We start from the raw sequence: 18,363 nt of genomic DNA, 5'->3' as shown, positions 1-18,363 counted from the left end.
TTATCTTAAATACAGTTGTCTTTTGCTTCCTTAATAATTGCACTGAGAAACCACTGATTAGCCCTAAAATTGATCATTTGAAATTAAACTGCTTGTAGTAGTACCAACTGGCAAACGATCTTTGCTATTTCATTGGGTTTAAATAAGATATCAAAATATGCTTTCTAATGCAAGCCATCTTTAAACTTGATTTAGCTTCTTTGCTGTATTTTTTTTCTTTCGTGTTGAAATGCCAAGGCCCTTAAAGCATGACTGACAACACATATGAGTTCAATTTACAGATTATGGAGAATCCAAGTCTTTGTTTGAAGAGACAGCAAATGATCCATTTATCTTGACTGCTTTAGATCCTCACAGGCTCTGAAAGCAGAAACATTCAGCATACGCAGAAGAATGGAGATGCAGATGAAATTTGGGAGCAGCTGTAACCAAATCTAAGTGTGCTCCACAGTCTGTGCTTGGTGTAGCTGCTGAATATAACTGAGCATAACCCAGATAGATACTCTTCTGATACAGTGCACACATGCCTGTGCATAGTTTTGACAGGCAAATTGCACTCCTATCTCACAGCCTAAGCAGAAGTCAGTCTTCAGCACGTACTATCATCAGTAACCCATTGCATGTGAATTTCTGCCAATATGAGAGATATTTATGATTATGGTTGCTGGAGCCCTACTCCAAACAAGCACAAGGGCTGAAATTTAAGTCACAAAAATAAAACAGTGAAAGAGTGTTGAATTAATACTACTGAATGGCATAAATGCAATATCAATAACAGTAATTACCACAACTGGTTTTATTAATGGCAGCAAATGTAGATCTCACCACTAATAATTTAAAATTGAAAGTAAATTCTAACCATTATTTTCATAACTACTGGAAATAATTAGATGTGAACTAAAATCTGAAAATCTTGACATATTAATTTGCCTCAGAAAGAGAATGAATTTTTGGTTACAACTTTAACTGAAACTCAGGAGATGTAATGACACTTTCCTTGCTTGGCTGTAAAAAGTTTAACTTGGGAAATGCAGGAAGTCTGATGATGGGCTCACCAAGTTACTGTTTGTGCACTGAGCCATGTGGTCAACCTTACCCTCCCCCGGATGTGGATGTGTTAACTTAGACCACCTTTACAATGTTTTTTCTTTCCATTTAATTTCATAGGTAGGACAGGACAAGAACATGCAGTCATTTACCATGGCTCAGCTGACTGCAGTAGCGTAATTGCATTTGCTTGTGAATCCACACTTTTATGCTTTTTCAGACTGCTTGTGTATAAATTGAAGTGTTACCCAATGCAATGTGTCATTCTTGGAATTTGAAAAAAAAAAAAAAAAAACAAACAAACAAAACTTGAAATCTTTTAAAGGAAATATTTGCAGAAGTCCAGAGTTGCATCAGCATTTTACTGTTTGCTAAAGAACTTTGCTGAAACAAATTTATTATTCTATTGATACTGCATAAAAAGCTAACAGCAATTAATTTGTGAAGCTGTCATGCGCTATTTTTGCATGCAACATGACTATGACATAACAATTTATTTGGAAGGAGGTAACTGCAGTTACTTGTTAAGATCTTTTAACATTCGCAATCCAACAGTAGCAAAGCACAGAAGTAGGAGTGACAGTCTCCTGTGAGCCACCCTAAATGCAGTGCCTCTGTCCGATGTCCCGGCAGGTGCTGCTGGTAACAGTGAACGGGAACCCTGCTGACTACCACACCATCCACCCCGCACTGCCATTAGAAAATGGTCCGGCCAAAGCAGACATGTACTCAACACCACAGTACAAATGGGAGCCTTCGGAAGACACGTCAGGTAGTGAATTCCCTGGGAATTACCCTTAATTCCATATTTTTTCTCATTCTGTATCTCCAGTCACTGCCTCTAGCATTTATTTTCATTTTGGTGAGTTCTTTGGCCTGTTGAAGTTAAATAATTGTTGTTGCCTTACAGTGCTGGCTGACCATATGGTAATTTTGTAAACTGGGCTGTAGGCAGATATACTTACTATATAAAGTACTTTGCCTACCAACACAGTGATTGCGGGTTTTGTGTTGCTTTACTGTGCTCAAATGTACTTTTTCTTTCCCTCCCATCTTGAGCTTACTGATTGCTGTAGAAGTAGCCATCAGTGTGATTACAAGTGAAATCATTCCAGGAGAGAGTGCATATACAACTTTCAGTCCAGCATGAATTGCAAATAAGAATTTCTTTTTCTACTTAGAAAAGGAAGAGGGGGAGGAGGAGGAGGAGGAGGAGGAAGAGGAAGTTACTCAGGAGGAAAAAGAAAATGTTAAATTACATGCCCTGGTCTCTGTGTTCCAGTTTATCATGAAACAAAGTTACATTTGTGCTCTGATAGCCATGATGGTAAGTACTGGCAAAAAAAAAAATAAATAAATGCTCTTAATTTTACAAATAAAAGTGTGTTCTCAATGTTTTTCTGAAAGTAATCTCATGGATTGGTTTTCAGTAAGTGATTGCATCAGGTTTAGAAAATATCAATATGTTGTCTGCATCATTTTGGGTCCATTTTCGGTTATTAATGCATAATTCCCAGGCGTGTTATAGACCTATAAACAGTGGGGTTCTAGATGAAGCATCACATTTCCAGGACTGGGAACGCTGGGTTTTGTTGTCTGTTGAATGTCATAAAATCACTGGGGCTCAGTTTTCTATTGATTTCCAAAATTCTGCAAAAGCAGGCTTGTCATGCTTTTGTTTCACTCAGAAATTTACCTACAAAATTAAAGCACTTCATAGTGATATAGTCCATTTTAAAAATGTAGTTCCTATTTCAGATTGAAGTATGCATCCAGTTACTCTCTGAGATCTATAAAGCCTTATTTTCTATATTGACACAGAAAGGTCTCAAGGAAAATACAATTTTGTGCCAAGTAAGATTTTGCTGTTGTTTAATTACCACCCTTATTTCTCTTTCTTATGTTGTTGCTTGCTTTTAAGCACACTTCATGCAAATACCTTGAGCTACACTTTAGCAAGTTTTCAGCATAATGATTAGGTCTCTCTCTATATTCCCAATGCAAGCTTTGGTTTTACTGTTTTGGAAAGGTTTCAACTATGATGAAATTAACCATAAAGCTTCTTGGCCCAATTTTGCATTAAAAATGGTAAAACAAATTAGCTTGGCTGCTTCTTGTTTGCATAAAGTTTCAAATTTTATTTGCTGTCCTTTAACAGGAAAAGTTTCTCAACTAAATAAGGCAGACTGCTTGTGCAGAATATGGATCTGGCTTGATACGTTCTGAGACATTAACAAGTAGTTGTTTTCATATTGACACAATGCCTCTTTTTTCTATTTTTTAAACTCACATGCTTCATTTGATCTGCATCTCCTTTTTAATTCATTTATAGAGTTATATCAATATCAGAGGATAAAATATATTTGAAGAGCTTTCTTGTTGTTCAATATTGAGACACTGCTAGCTTTTTTCTTAGTGATATATCCCTATTTTATATGATCCAAATTAATTTATTTACAGTATGATCTGATGCAAGTTCCATTTATGCCATAGCCAAATACAGATCAGTGTAAGTTATTTTCTTATATGGTTACAGAGAAGTAGAATATTAGTGTTTTACACATACATTTAAAATACATGATTTCCAAGTGGGCTGAGCTAAACTGATTAAAATATTCTTAATGTTTAATACTTTTCTATTTAAATTGAAAAGGAATCTAAAATGTTTAATTGACAGTTATTCCATGGTTATACCAGCATATACATAGCTGAATTTAGTTCTAAATCAATAATAAAACGCTAATAAAAAATACTTAAAACCCCAGTCCTTTTTCCTGAGTGTTTGTTTAATAGAGCAGTTTTCAGTAGCTGATTTCTGGAAGCTATAGAAAACATTTTATAGTTTTGAGTATTTCAGGTAATCTAACATGGTTGGTGTAGACTAAATGTTTTTCAGGTTAGATGTGTTCAGTGTGTGTGTACCATAGCTTTCCATTTTAAATGCACTCCACAAAAGATAGAAAAGTATGAAGTTAACATAGTTTTGTAAATCTGTCAAAGGCCTTGAATGTAGTAGCTATTGAATATGCTTTGCTATTCCTTCTCTGAATTCTTTGCTGCTAGTTTTGCAAGAAGATCTTGTGTGCCCAAAAATTAGTCTGTATTTTCCATCTCTTTTAGTTTGGTGTAATGAGAAGAAGCAGTGAGTCTGCTTATAAGCCTTACCAAGGTGCAATTAATGCATAAAATAGGGTTTACCATCATCTGTGGACATCTTAAAAGAATCCACTTTCTGCACATTCTCCAACAGGTTTTTTGTAGCTGGCCCAGTAGCTGATTAATATGGATGAGTCTCATGACAATGAAGGTGTGCACCAAGTAGAGAAGCGTAAGTTAAGTGGCAATATGAATCAATGTTGTTCCTGGATGTATCTGTAAACATTTTTTCCTCTCCTTCCTCTTTCCTCAAGGCATGGAGTATCACATATCACAGCTGGCTGACTTTTGTGCTACTGATCTGGTCTTGCACATTGTGGATGATTCGGGACCGAAGGAAATATGCCATGATCAGTTCACCATTCATGGTTTTCTATGGAAATTTACTGCTAACATTGCAGTATATATGGAGTATTGAGCTCAGGAATGATGAGCTTCCTCAAGTATCCGGTTTTTTGGAAAGAAAGGATCCTGAGGAGTTGGCATCAAAGGTAATTGTTACAACCAGCTGAGATTTCTTTATGAAACCACAAAATACATTGTCATAGAAAATGTGGATCTCTTGGCATTTTTTTAAGAGTGAATACTCAGTATTCAGTATAACCATGTTCAATAGCATTTCTGTAATAAAGGATAAATTAAAAAATCTTGTTCAGAAAATTGCTTCTTGTTTGTTAAGCTAATACCAAAACAAATGTGTCAGACATCTCTGTAGATTTTCATGATAATTCTGTAAAAAATTCTTAGTGGATGGAAATTGCTCACTTATTTGATTTTATAAACTGGATGCAAAACTAGATGTGTTTTGATTTGTTAGATTAATACGCATGGGCTGTTAATTCTGTCTCTGAATATGATGGCAACTGGAACTGTAGTGTCACTGCAATTACCAATAATACTGACTCCCTTGTGATTTGACACTAGCAGCAGTACATAGCTGCGTCTGAGCTTTAATTATTTATCCTTTCACCTGAAGTAGCTTCAGTTGGAATCCATTGCAGGTCAGAAACAGGAGAATTTGCTTACATCAGTGCATGATAGATTTTTTTCTTTGATGTCTTGAAAGCACTACAAAATGCATTTTGTTTGGCAAGTTTGCTTCTGGGAGAGGGAATGAGCATAAATAGGAAGTTATTTCCTAGAGCACCCAAGAGGGGCGTCTCAGAGAGTGCATCTAGTTGGCACTGCTCTCCTTGTGCTAAGTGAATCACTTCCCTTGTGACTCCTAATTACCATTTAAGGTGATCCTGTAACTTATTTTCCTTGTTGGCAGTGCTCTGTGGACAACCATTTTTAGGTCTTTAATGCATTTGAAAATTACTGAGTACTGTATTATTTCTCCCATAAAGGTGGGGCTAGTTTAGTAACAGAGCTAAAGCTCAAGGGGTTCTGCAATAGAAGTTCTACAGTTTCTCTCAATGACTTTGTAATTCTCTGAGGAGTTTTAACTGTCTTAATACTTCAGCCTCTTTGACATTGTTTCTTTTTAGCTATATCATCAAATACTAAAACTAGCTGGTGTCAAGAAAGGAAACTTGTGTATAGAAGATGTCTAGTGGGTTTTTGTAGGCTGAATATAATGTACTCCATAAATTTCACAGAATGGTTGAGGATGAAGACAACTTCTAGAGGTCATCCGGTCCAACTCCTCTGCTCAGGCAGGGTCACCCAGAGCTGGTTGCCCAGGACCGTGCCCAGATGGCTTTGGAATATCCCAAAAAATGGAGTCTCTCTGGACAACCTGTGCCAGTGCTCAGTCACCCTCACAGGAAAAAAGTGTTTCCTGGTGTTCAAAGGGAACCTCCTGTATTTCAGTGTGTGCCCATTGCCTCTGGTCCCATCACTGGGCACCACTGCAAAAAGCCTGGCTCCAACCACTTTCTACCTTCCCTTCTGGTATTTATAGACATGGGGTGAGATTCCCCCCAAGCTTTCTCTTCTGCAGGCTGAACAGTCCCAACTCTCTCAGCCTTTCCTCATAGGAGAGATGCTGTAGTCCCTTCATCTTCATGGTCATTCAACTGGACTCTTTCCAGTACATCCATGTCTCTTGTACTGGGGCATCAGAATGAGACACAGCACTCAAATTGTGGCCTCAACAGTGCTGAGTAGAGGGGAAGGATCACCTCCCTCGACCTGCTGGCAACACTCTTCCTAATGCAGCCCAGGATACCATTACCCTTCATTTCTGTAAAGGCACATTGCTGGCTTATGTTCAATTTGGTGTCCACCAGGATCCCCAGGCCTTTTCTGCCAAACTACTCTCTAGCTGGTTGGCCCCCAACATGAAACGGTGCATGAACTAGTTGTTCCTCCACAGATGCAGGACTTTGCGTTTCCCCTTGTTGAACTTCATAATGCTCCTGTCAGCCCATTTCTCCAGCCTGTTGAGGTCCCTCTGGATGGCAGCAGAACCTTATGATGTATCATTCACTCCTCCCAGTTTTGTGTCATCAGCAAACTTGGTGAGTGTACACTCTGCCCCATCATTCAGATTATAAATTAAGATGTTGAACGGGACCGAATCCAGTATTGACCACGGGGTACATCTCTATTCCCTGATCTCCAACTAGACTTTATGCCACTGATCATGACCTTCTGGGCTCAGCTGTTCAGCCAGTTTTCAATCCACCTCACTGCTCATCCAGCCCATACTTGATCAGCTTATCTATGAAGATCTTAGGAGAGACAGTGCCAAAAGCCTTCCTGAAGTCAAGGTAGACAATATCCACTGCTCTTTTCTCATCTACCAAGCCAGTCATTTCATCGTAGAAGTTTGTCAAGTTGGTCAAGTATGACTTCCCTTGGTGAATACACGCTGACTATTCCTCATGATTTTCTCATCTTTCATGTGCCTGGAAATGTTTTCCAGGATTTGCTGTTCCATCACCTTAGAATCATAGAATGGTTTGGGTTGGAAAGAGCCTTTAAAGATCATGTAGTCCAACTCCCCTGCCATAGACAGGGACATCTTTCACTAGATCAAGTTGCTCAAAGCCCTGTCCAGCCTGACCTTGGACACTTCCAATGATGGGGCATCCACAATTTCTCTGAGCAACATGTGCCAGTGTCCCACCACCCTCACCTTCCCAGGGGTCAAGATGAGGTTGACTGGCCTGTATCCTCCATTTTGCCCTTCTTGAAGATAGAATTAATATTTGCTTTCCTCTAGTCTTCCAGCACTTCTCCCAGTTACCACAATCAATCAAAGATTACTGAGAATAGTCTTGACAGTAACATCATCCAGCTCCCTCAGCACTCATGGATACATCCTGTCAGGACCCGTGGACTTATATATGCTCAGTTTGCTTAAGTATTCCCTGACATGGTCCTCTTCCACCAAGGGTGCATCTTCCTTGCTTCAAACTTTTTCCCAGTCTCTGGGACCTGGGATTCCTGAAGTCTGGTCTTGCTAGCAAAGACTGAGGCAAAGAAGACATTAGGTACCTCAGCCTTTTCCATGTCCTGTGTCACCAGGCCCCTCGCTCCACTCAGCATGGGGCCCACCTTTTCCTTAGCTTTCCTTTTTCTGCTTATGTATGTACAGAAGCTCTTCTTGTTGCTCTTGACATGCCTAACCAGACTCAGCTTCAGGCCTTGGCTTTCCTAACCATGTCTCTGCATGCTCGGCCAGTGTCTCTATGTTCTTCCCAGATTACCTGGCTCATCATCCATCCCTAGGCAGAGCCCATGTGTTCCAGCTGTGGCCTCATGCAAATTGTAACTCCACCTCTGTATCTTCCTTCTTCCTGACCCATGCCTTCTAAAGAGCCTGTATCTCTCTATTGCAGCTATACAAGCCATCACACCTGGTCTTTGTGATTCCAACAAGATCATAGACCCCCACAGAGGTCTCCAATTCCTTGTGTTTATTCCCCATGCTGCATGCATTAGTGTACAGGCATTTCAGAGAGGTTACTGGCATGCTGATTTTCCAGAAATGGTCTGGAAGATTTCCCTGTAATGGTTCTTTGAAGACATTTCCTTTCTTGCATACAAATGCTTGAGGTGACCCTTAGTAAGCCCTGTTTTGTTGATTATATGTTTCCTTTTGTTCGCATCACCCCAGACACTCTTTGCTTGTCAGCCCTGTCCATCAGTCCTTCTCAAGGCTGCTAGTAACTCTATCCCTCCCAGTTATTCCTAGTTTAAAGTCCTTTGAATAATGGTTGAATCTAAATATTGTATACTGTATTCTGCAAAGAGTGGAAAATAGATAGAAATGTACAGTAATTCTTTCTGCATAATTTTCTGCATGCTATGTGTGTGTTTCCTGGTCTGTAGAGGAAATAAAATGGATACTGTAAAAGGTGACTAAAAGCATTTCTTTGATCTGCAACCCATCAAGGCTTTTCTTAGAGCCAGTTCTGGCTCTGGAAATTCCAAAGAGAACAAGGAGTAAATGTAGCAGGGAAACATAGCTAATCACTGAACAACAAATCTATGTTTTACAATATCAAAGGTTTGTGCTGAAAAATCCAGAGCTCCAGGAGGTTATATGGAGAAGCTGTGACAATTCATACAGGCTGACAATTTTATGCTGCAGTTCAGTGTTAGCCGTAGTGTCAGTGAAAACAGTGTCGCTAGCCTGGGACGTCTCCTTTCCCCCATGAAGTACTTGCATGTTAGATGAAAAACAGGAGAGTTCTTTACATTGTACTACTGCCCTTGTCATTCTGTTGTGTGCAAAATACTTGGCTCTTACATGCTTCCTATTTGGGAATTTATTCTTCTAGCTAAGGAGTGAAATAAATTTTGTTCTGCACCACTGAAATCAGTGGAAACTTCATAGAATATAAACATAACATCAAGTGTTTGATGAATAGGCATCAAGCTGTTTTCTGAATTTTGGTCATCTCTCAATATTACAAACTGTTGAATTTAGTTTTTTGCAAAATACAGAAATGCACTCTTCATTAAAGAGATTTATTTATTTCTAAGGTATTCTGGTGTTATTGAATTATCATCTCTTAAAGCTCTTCAAAGAATTAAAAGCCATCTTAAATCTTGTAACTGCTTCAAATGCAAGGCACATTCAGTTGACTGGGTCTTCTGTAACTTAAAGACATACAAACAAATATTTATTGTTTATTATTAATTGTGTTTAAGCACCCAATACACCAAACCCTAATAATGACAATACACTCACATGTGCTTCTTCCTTGAAAAAGGGGAAAATTAACAGAAATGGACAAATGGAAATTATACCAATCAATATATAATGAGATCCTTAAACTTACAAGACAGTAGTTAAAAACCAAATAGAATGGGGTAGAATAGAACCATATAGACAAATACCTTTATGGAAAAGATGCAGAGTGATAAGTTATTACTCAATGGAAAAGTGCAAATGAAACAAAGTTGCTTTTAATGCAGTATGTTTCCTAAATGATTTAACTTCCACACAGATGCACTTTTACACTGATGCCATCATTGCCATTTTCTGATGGATAGAGAAAACAGAGACGTGCAAAATTTGAGAAAACACGTTTGTATTAGTAGGACATAGGATATACAATTAGTCTGTTGTTTTTGTTTTGATTTTTGTTTGCAGATTCTTTTCACAATTACTTTCTGGCTACTGCTTAGGCAACACCTCACTGAACAGAAAGCACTTCAGCTAAAAGAAGCTACCTTATCTGAGGTCAGAGTTGGAAGTGAAGAAGATGAAGAAAAAGGTAAAGCCAGATCAAATTTAGTCCTTCAGTCATGATAGAAGTTCCAGTTACTGCATTTCTCTGATGCTGAAAGCAATTGGCAAGACACCTGTTATTAGCTAAGAAAGATATTACAAAATCTATGTGCAACTGTCTCTCAGGATATAAAAATAAAACACCTTTGAACTTTAGAAATTCAAATAAAATGAGAATTATCTTTACTGGGAGGTCATTAAAATGACTCATTTCAGAAATGTCATGGAACTTTCAAATAATCAGTTTACTCCTGTGTCCCAAATTCAAACCAGTTTAACCACAAGAGAAGAAGAGTTTACACAGGAAAAGTCAGTTGCTAAATTCCTTGGAAGTTGTGTTTGTATATAAGCACTTGTGCAAAACCAGAAGTTAAACTACTAATTTAAATGGGGAAATAAGCATGTATATTTTCAGCACAGGGGCTTATGCTAACAGAGGCATACCTGAGGGCAAAGTTTACTGCTACAGTTTCAGCTCAGTGACCTGTTCTCTCTTTTGCTACTGGACACATGTTCCCCCAAACTCTCCTTGCCCTTTTCTATCTCACTGGATGCTGATCTGAACAAGTTCAACTCACTGAAATGGTAAAAAGCCTGCCCTGGAATCAGTGATGTACTTCTTGTTTGATTAATTACATTATTTGTCTCAGTAATACATCTTGTCAGTGTCAGAGCTGGACACTGCAAGGATTTGCAAGGCAAGATCAAGGAAAGAGTCTGAGAAGAGGGATGGTGAGTAGTACAAAAGGAGTGGCCAAGCCTTTTGATGGTGAAGTCTCAATGTTCTTAACAGAAAAAAAAAAAAAAAAAAAAAAAAAAAAAAAAAAAAAAAAACATTACAGCTACGTGCTATGAGTTTGACAAGCCCTGTTATCTAGATACTTGCTCATGTAGTTGCTATTGAGGGGATGCTTACCCTGCCCTCCACAAGGTTAATAGCTGGGGAATCCTGACCTCTTCATAGGGTGAAAGCAATCTGTCTTTTCTGCAGTGGCTTAGGTACAGCAGAAGAAGCTGGATAAGTGGTAGTTCCTTTGGAAAACAGCAATGCTAGTGCAGCATTTATATCTTTTAGCCTTGTTTGGTTTTATGTTAATGTTTTCTCTTGCTTGTGGTTTTGGGAGGTAACCACAATATTCTCTAAAGGATGAAACTCGAGAGGTTCAGACTCAAGATGAGAGTTTAAACTTTAAACTTGAGATGACAGGTTTCTGGTAGTGCTGGTGGTTTCTTTGTTTTCCAGTTTAAAAGGTTTCTTGTCCGGGAGTATAGGTATTGCCATGGAAAGTGTTTTGACTGTTATCCATTATACAACCCTTAGGCTCTAATTTTCTGCTACAGCTGCCTGCATTTCAGACAAAAAGTGAAGACGGGTGTCTGGTAAGGATGTATAGCTATGCACCGTATGGCTCCAGGAGCCAGTTGAAGCTCATAGGAGGTTAAAACTCTTTCCCCTGCTCTGGAGACATGTTTGATTCAGAAATACAATCTCTTTTTAATACTGTGTTTTAAGTTTCTGTGCTGTGTGCAGACATTTTACTTTCCGCCCATTTCAATTTTTACCCAAAGTCCCCAGAATAGACAGAGGCCAAATGTGACTCTGTATTTGCAGAAGAGGAGTTGCAAGAGGGAGAAGTGGCAGAAGAACAGGAGGAGGAGAAGGAGGAGGAGGAGGTGGAAGAGGATGATGAGGACGAACAGGATATTATGAAAGTCCTGGGGAAGCTGGTGATGGCTATGTTCATCAAGTACTGGATTTACGTCTGTGGGGGCATGTTCTTCTTTGTCAGCTTTGAGGGTAGAATTGTCATGTACAAAATCATCTATATGGTACTGTTCCTCTTCTGTGTGGCCCTCTATCAGGTAAGTGAGAACTGTGTTAACTAAATTTTGTCCCTGAATACATGGTTCATACCTTCAATTTGGTAATAAAGTAACTCCAAAGAGAATTCATAAGCAGTGTGTTTGTTCTTTAGTTAGGTACAACATAATGAGATCATTTGAAGGGGTCAAGACTAATTCTCCTTTGGCTTTTGATTGTAGTGACAGGCAAGGTGCACGTAAATTCGATTCATAAAATACACACCTCTGCTCTGGGACACCACCCCACATCACTGCGAGCTTTGGAACCTGTGTGGGAAAATTCTTTGCCTCTGGACATCCTGCATAGCCACCAGTTTTTGTAATAGTTGGTCCACACAGTTCCACCCCAATAAGCATGGAGTCCATCTTCTCCTGAACTTTCATCACCTAATGGTGATGAAACTGAGTGACTGAAGCTGTCCCTGGCCTTTATGTCTCTGGCCATGTCCCAGCAGACATTTTTACACAAAAGTCTGCTTGAGTACATATGCATCAGGAGTAAAAACTGTATCTGAAATAAATGTGGCTGCTGTTGGGGAGGTGTTGTTTACTTCAGGCCAGCTAGGAAAACCAGTATTTTTTGTCTTTGTTTGCCAATACAGTGTTGTCAGTATTTTTGTCAGTGTCTTTGCCTTCAACTTGTTTGAGTACCTTTAGTGTGTGATTTTCAGGTGCACTATGAATGGTGGAGAAGGATTTTAAAGTATTTCTGGATGTCTGTGGTTGTTTATACAATGTTGGTACTTATCTTCATCTATACGTACCAGTTTGAGTCATTCCCTGGGTTGTGGAAGAACATGACAGGCCTGGATGAAAGCAAGTAAGAGGTTTTGATTAATTTCATTTTTTTTCTTTTGACATTTGGGTTCACTGTGGTGGAATTGTCTGAGAGTATTTTTCCTTTTTATGGGGGAAAAACATCATGAGACCGTTCCCAGGCATATCTGACTTTAAGCGCTCAACTCTGAAGCCATAAATTTATTGGTGTAACAATAAAGATGAGCAGGGGCATGACAGGGGCTCAGAGAGTTGTATTTTCTCCCATCTGCTGCCAAGGCCTTGGCATCGCTCCTATTCCCAGTACAGTGCCAATACTTTTCTCTACCTCTTTGACCATAGGAACAAGATCTGGGGAGAGATTAAGGGTAAATTTGCAGGATGTCCTGAGCTGATGAAGGTGGACCTGCCCTCCTGCTAATGAGGAGGGCCAAGTTCCTTCCTCCTCATGATATGTTGAACATTTATCAACAGGAGCTTACATGAGGAAGTATATGCAGTATGAGTAGATCTCCAGTGCAGGACTGTCAGTCAGAGACAACTCATCTGGTTCAAGAGATCTATGGCAGGGTTGGTTCATTTGACAGTATCTCTCTACATTACTGAGTCCAAATGCAAGATATTTGCATTGTAAAACTTGCTGGTTTAGAAGAATTTAGAAAAACCAAAACAACATAAGTACAAGCCCATTTTTTCCTATTGCAAATTATTTACGATAATGTGTCATGGCAAGAAAAAGTTTTTGGTGTGAAAAGGTGCCTTAGTGGCTTACTTTTTTTTCCAGACTAGCGGACCTTGGCTTAAAACAATTCTCTGTGGCTGAGCTATTCACACGCATCTTTATTCCTACCTCCTTCCTACTGGCGTGTATCTTACACCTTCACTATTTCCATGACCGATTTCTCCAGCTCACTGATTTAAAAGCTGTAACCAGCAAGCAGGACAACACTATTTACAGGTAAAGAAACAAAGTAAATGGAGCTGTTGATTATATGTATGAAAATGTTGTTTCTGACTCTCTTGTAATGCTCACATTTCATTAGATATTATTTGTTTTTGCTATGACTACCTGGCTTAAAAAGAAAGTGCTCCATATCCAGCACCCCACTAAACAACCGCCAAAGTATGTGTCTTCCCCCATTTTCCACTACACTCTGAAGTTTTTCATTTTCAGGTACATTTTCGAAGGTATTAACAGTATTTATGTGTTTATCTCATTGGCTTTGACCTTTAATGAGAGTTAGATGCTTAATTGCTATGTGTGCCTTTTTGTAAATCCTGTCAATAATAGGAAATATGGGTCACTTCTTAATTTCACTTAATTTGGGTCACTTCTGTTTTTCAATGCTCATTTCAAGGGCCAAATGAAAATTGGGAGATCTTTGGAAAATACCCCATTTGTATTGGACAATTAGGCTTTTTTGTAAAGTTGAATTTCAGAAATGGAAAAATCGCAGACCTGTTGTCACTCTTTAAAGTACTGACCCTTGGCTATGCTAAATCTTTAAAACATTCAGAAATTTTATCCAGAAGTTCATTAGCATTTTTTCATGATTCTGGGACCTCACTTTTCCTGTGTTTAATTCTTCCATATTCACCTGTGTAAAAACATATCTGGCCTAGGATCCTGCTTCAGGAGTTTAAGAGAGAGAAATGGTTTCATAGTACATAGTGTCATATTGTGCAATGACATTTACTGTAATTCTTTGAAGAAACCACTTTATTTGGACACTATTTTTAGAGTGTTTACCTGTCCAGTGATAAGTGTAACTCAGCTGCACCTCTGTGAATGGGGACTAGCTGCAAAACATCATGTATACCACGTGTGTTGTGGAATAATGACAGTTTGTCTTAACAGTGAATTCTGCTGTAGGACTTGATAGATTTACGAAGGCATTTCAGATCTTATGCATTCTATTTTATATGAAGCTACTTTACAGTGTATGGTACAAGTATGTTTGTGTTCCCTGTAGTCAGTGCATGAGAATAAGCTCTACTTTTATAGAACGCTTCCAGTTTCTGCATATAAATAATTGTTCAAACCAGAACAAATCAAACTTGACAACATCTCCTAACAGTGCTGGTTTGTTTTGTTTTGTTTTGTTTTTTTTTAACTTATCTTTTTAAAATGGCTGTTTTCATAATACCTTTTCCTTTTGCTTTTCTTGAATTGCTAAATGTGATGGTCGACTCACGGGCCCTTTGAAATGGCCTGCGAGCAAACTTTCTTTGCTCATAGCAGACTTCTTGTGCAGCATCAGGTGCACGTTAACATCTCTGAACTGGGAAGCCAAGCCCTGAAACTGGAACCCAGATAGGTGTCTGAGCTGAAATGGGGGTTGTTCCTGGGCTGAGGAATTTGGAGGACTGCATTATGGTTTGCAGTAACTGCGCAAGCTCTTTTGTAGCCCTTTTGTAGCCTTGGCTTTGCACTTGTGCTGAGTAACATGGAAACAGCTTCCACCTCCCTACTGGTGCGACCCAGTAGGCAGAAAATGCAAATAAAACCCTGAGGCACTCCCAGAATTTAGGCGGGTTCATGGTGCAGTACAGTGTGCCAGTGAAACCATTACTTGCAAATCTTTCTGTTATACATGAAAGATACCAAAATATTATACAGCTCCACAAATGTTAGCATGAAGAGAATCACTATGACTGAAGTCACATCATTTCTGAAGGATGGAACCACTGATACTAAAGACACAAAATGTTTTCAGTGTCTTCTTGAGAGAAAAAAAAATTTCCAGAAGTAGCCTTGAGATAGGGTGCTGAAAGTAGACATTTGTTGTTGCACCAGGCTTTTCACTAAAGTGGCAGGGAAAGAGGATCTTGTGATATCATTTGCTTTTTTGTCTTGCTACCGTAATGCTATTTTTTTAAGTATAGATGTGTACTAGATTGTATTGAGTTGTCAAATAAGTAGCTAGATATTTTTCACTCTTAAATGTGACATACGTGCTACATTTGCCATTTTGCTGTGTTTCAAAATCACAGTTATCATGTATATCATTTGTTCCTCTTCAGAAACTTTAACAAGTATGTCCAATACCCAAATCAGAACACGTTTTCTGGTTTGTACTACCACTAACACTGCCTGACATATGAAGATCAAGCTATTTTCTTCCCTCAATGCAATAAATCAGAGCATCACCCGACTTTATATTTCAAAGCTTCAGGATGAGAGCTCAGCTGACATTTGTATTGATGATAGATAAAGCTGGGTAAGAACTAGCATAGCAACCAGCTTCAGCTTAACAGTAATGCTAATGATAAAAATAAGTTGCAGGGACAATTAAAAGACAGATTAGTCTCACATGTATACGTGCAATTTTCTTACAAAGCCACTAAAACTTAATTTTCTGTTTTGCTTTGAAAACACTAGCGTTCATTCAACAGCTAGTTTACCTTTCAAAACTGCTTTTATGCTGCTTCTTTTGCAACAAACAAAAAATTTTAAATAAACTGTTCCTTAATTTTGAGTCAGCAGACAAAACTCAATTATTTTGATAGCGAACTTGTTAAAACAACCACAGCAGGTGAGAGCTAGTCATGAAAGTAATAGGGACAGCAGCTCCAGTCCCTCCATCTGCCCCTGAACTGCCATGTATGATTATGGTATTATGTTTGTGTCTAACTGAAGAGTCCTGTTAAAATTGCTGAGACTGTTCATGTATTAAGATGCTGCTTGACATGAGCAAAGTTAGCAGAATGAGTTCAAGAGTGAGGCTCTGCCGGCTGCAAATAGAGGGGACAGAAACTGGCTCACTGGAGCTGACAGTGTGAGGCACTTCCCAGTATTTGTAAGGGTGGCAGAACTGAGTGTCTTAATTTTATATCTGCAAGAAAAAGAAAAATCCTCTGATTAGGACTTTCCAAGCCCATCTCCTTACTGTACCATGAATTACAGCATGGCAGGGATAAAGGCTGTGGGATAGATAATTTCTGTGGTATGATGTTCTGTATAATTACCTTTAAATAAAAAAATAAGCAGAATATCTGTTTTTAAAGATACAGATATTCGAAGCCTTATTTGAGATAAAGCAGTAGAGGCTGTTCTCACATTTTAGGGACTATGAGAAGTACCTGTAGTTCTGACTGAAGTTGCATACGGTCTAAATGTCAAAGTATTGCGTTTATAAGCTTCCTAGACTTTTCACTGTATGGTGTGTGTTAAGCTGTCAGATTGTGCTTTGTTATGACAATGTGTCTATCTTGGAAGACAGGAAAGTTCATTCATTCCTATTTAATGTTTTCCTTTTCTCTCTCTCTAATTCATTTCCCATTTTCATCTCATGCATTCTTGTGCTTTCATCTCCCACTTCATAGCCATGCCAAAGTCAATGGCCGTGTTTATCTAATAATTAATAGGTGGGTACTTCAATTCTTCCTTTCCTTTAAAACAGATATACCTCAACTTTTCTGTTACTTCTTAATTGCCTTATAACAAAGTATGTTCTTGCTGCACAATACTATGAAGTAAGCAGTGTGATAATGGTGTTCAGGTATTGTAGTCTCCTAAAGCTGGTAAAGCAGTTAATACATCTCTCCTGCATATTTATATGTTGTGAGTTCATCTCCCATCTGGGAATTCTTCTCCTAAACTCTGCCCATGCCTCAATACAGGAATAATTGGTGCTGTTTGTAATTGGCTGCAGACAATAGAGTTGGTTGAGGAGGCTCGTTTATCTACCCTTTGTTTATGCATGGAAAGATGCATGCCTGCATGTGCACACATACACACAGGCACACACACACACAGACACACATCCCTGTGTTCCTCACAAGCTCCTAAGAAAGGGAATTTAAGGGCCAGGTCAATTAAATGTGTGGTATGCATTAAGAGTTTGTACAGACTGAGATTTCCCAATTCGGAGACAGAAATGGAACATGCAGTACACTGAAACCACTGCACGCTAAGGCTGTTAATTCATAGGCTGAGTTGGGTGATACAGGATCCAAACTACAAAAGCCCATATTGCCATCATCATCATCATGCCTTTATAAATGACATCTTGAAAACAGTTCCATAAAATAGTTTTCTTTCAAAATATTTGACTGGAGTAAATGTGGGCTTTTGTTTAATCAGCTCCAAGAATAGAAGGACTTCTGAGTTTGTTGTCGCTACTGAATGTAAACAGAAAAGCCAAGAAAACCCCTTGTTTAGATATTTGTGACTACCTGCTCTAACAAGAAGTTAATTTATGTGTCATGTTCATGCTCCTTCTTCAAATGCCATCACTTAGTACAGGCCAGGATTCTTAAAAGTTCACCAGAGCTGGAAACCTGGTCTGTAGGAAGCCCATGTGTCAGGAAACAGGGAGGGCAGGCGGCTGGGCGAGGGCAGGCAATCCAGGAGCTGAGGGGCACGGCCAGGAGGCGAGGCTGGGCTCTCACCCACGGGGAGTCAGGAACGGAAACCAGCAATTGAGAGTGAGGATCAGATCTGGAGATGGTAACGAGGGTCAGCCACAACCTGGTGAGCTCCCAGCAAGTCCGTAGGGATGAGCCAGGTCAGCGGTGAAGGCAGGGAGTCAGTCTGTGTGTCAGGCTTAGGATCAGGGAGGCATGGGAGCAGGCACGGACACAGCTGCGGTGCTGCCACGGTGTAGGGGCGAGAGCCTCAGCATGACAGCAGCTCCCAAAGAAGGGAGAAGGACCCTCTGTGCTGAGGCTTCCTGGCCTGTCCACATACCCCAACATATATCAGCCAGCTGGCCTTGGATGCAGACAGCAAACCCCCCTGCAAGGGCAGGGAAAGCATTCAGGGTCCTGCCAAGAGAGGTTTGGCACTGTGCTCAGTTGAAATCTTTCACACCAAATATTCGGGA

At 39.4% G+C, this 18,363-nt stretch overlaps 1 protein-coding gene across 1 annotated transcript in view; it reads left to right on the top strand.

The window, feature by feature from the left end:
* PIEZO2 (piezo type mechanosensitive ion channel component 2) overlaps positions 1-18,363 on the top strand; it is a 313,592-nt gene that overhangs the window by 217,314 nt on the left and 77,915 nt on the right. The window contains exons 11-18 of the mRNA XM_033010613.2: positions 1,681-1,819; positions 2,229-2,374; positions 4,458-4,694; positions 9,758-9,881; positions 11,508-11,758; positions 12,430-12,578; positions 13,320-13,493; positions 16,862-16,903. Of these exons, the coding sequence (XP_032866504.2) occupies positions 1,681-1,819; positions 2,229-2,374; positions 4,458-4,694; positions 9,758-9,881; positions 11,508-11,758; positions 12,430-12,578; positions 13,320-13,493; positions 16,862-16,903 (1,262 nt within the window). The remainder of the gene's footprint in view (positions 1-1,680; positions 1,820-2,228; positions 2,375-4,457; positions 4,695-9,757; positions 9,882-11,507; positions 11,759-12,429; positions 12,579-13,319; positions 13,494-16,861; positions 16,904-18,363) is intronic.

Source organism: Tyto alba, unplaced genomic scaffold (genome assembly GCF_018691265.1).
Source record: "Tyto alba isolate M040663 unplaced genomic scaffold, T.alba_DEE_v4.0 Super-Scaffold_27, whole genome shotgun sequence".
NCBI lineage: Eukaryota > Metazoa > Chordata > Aves > Strigiformes > Tytonidae > Tyto > Tyto alba.
This window is presented reverse-complemented; position numbering and strand designations above follow the sequence as displayed.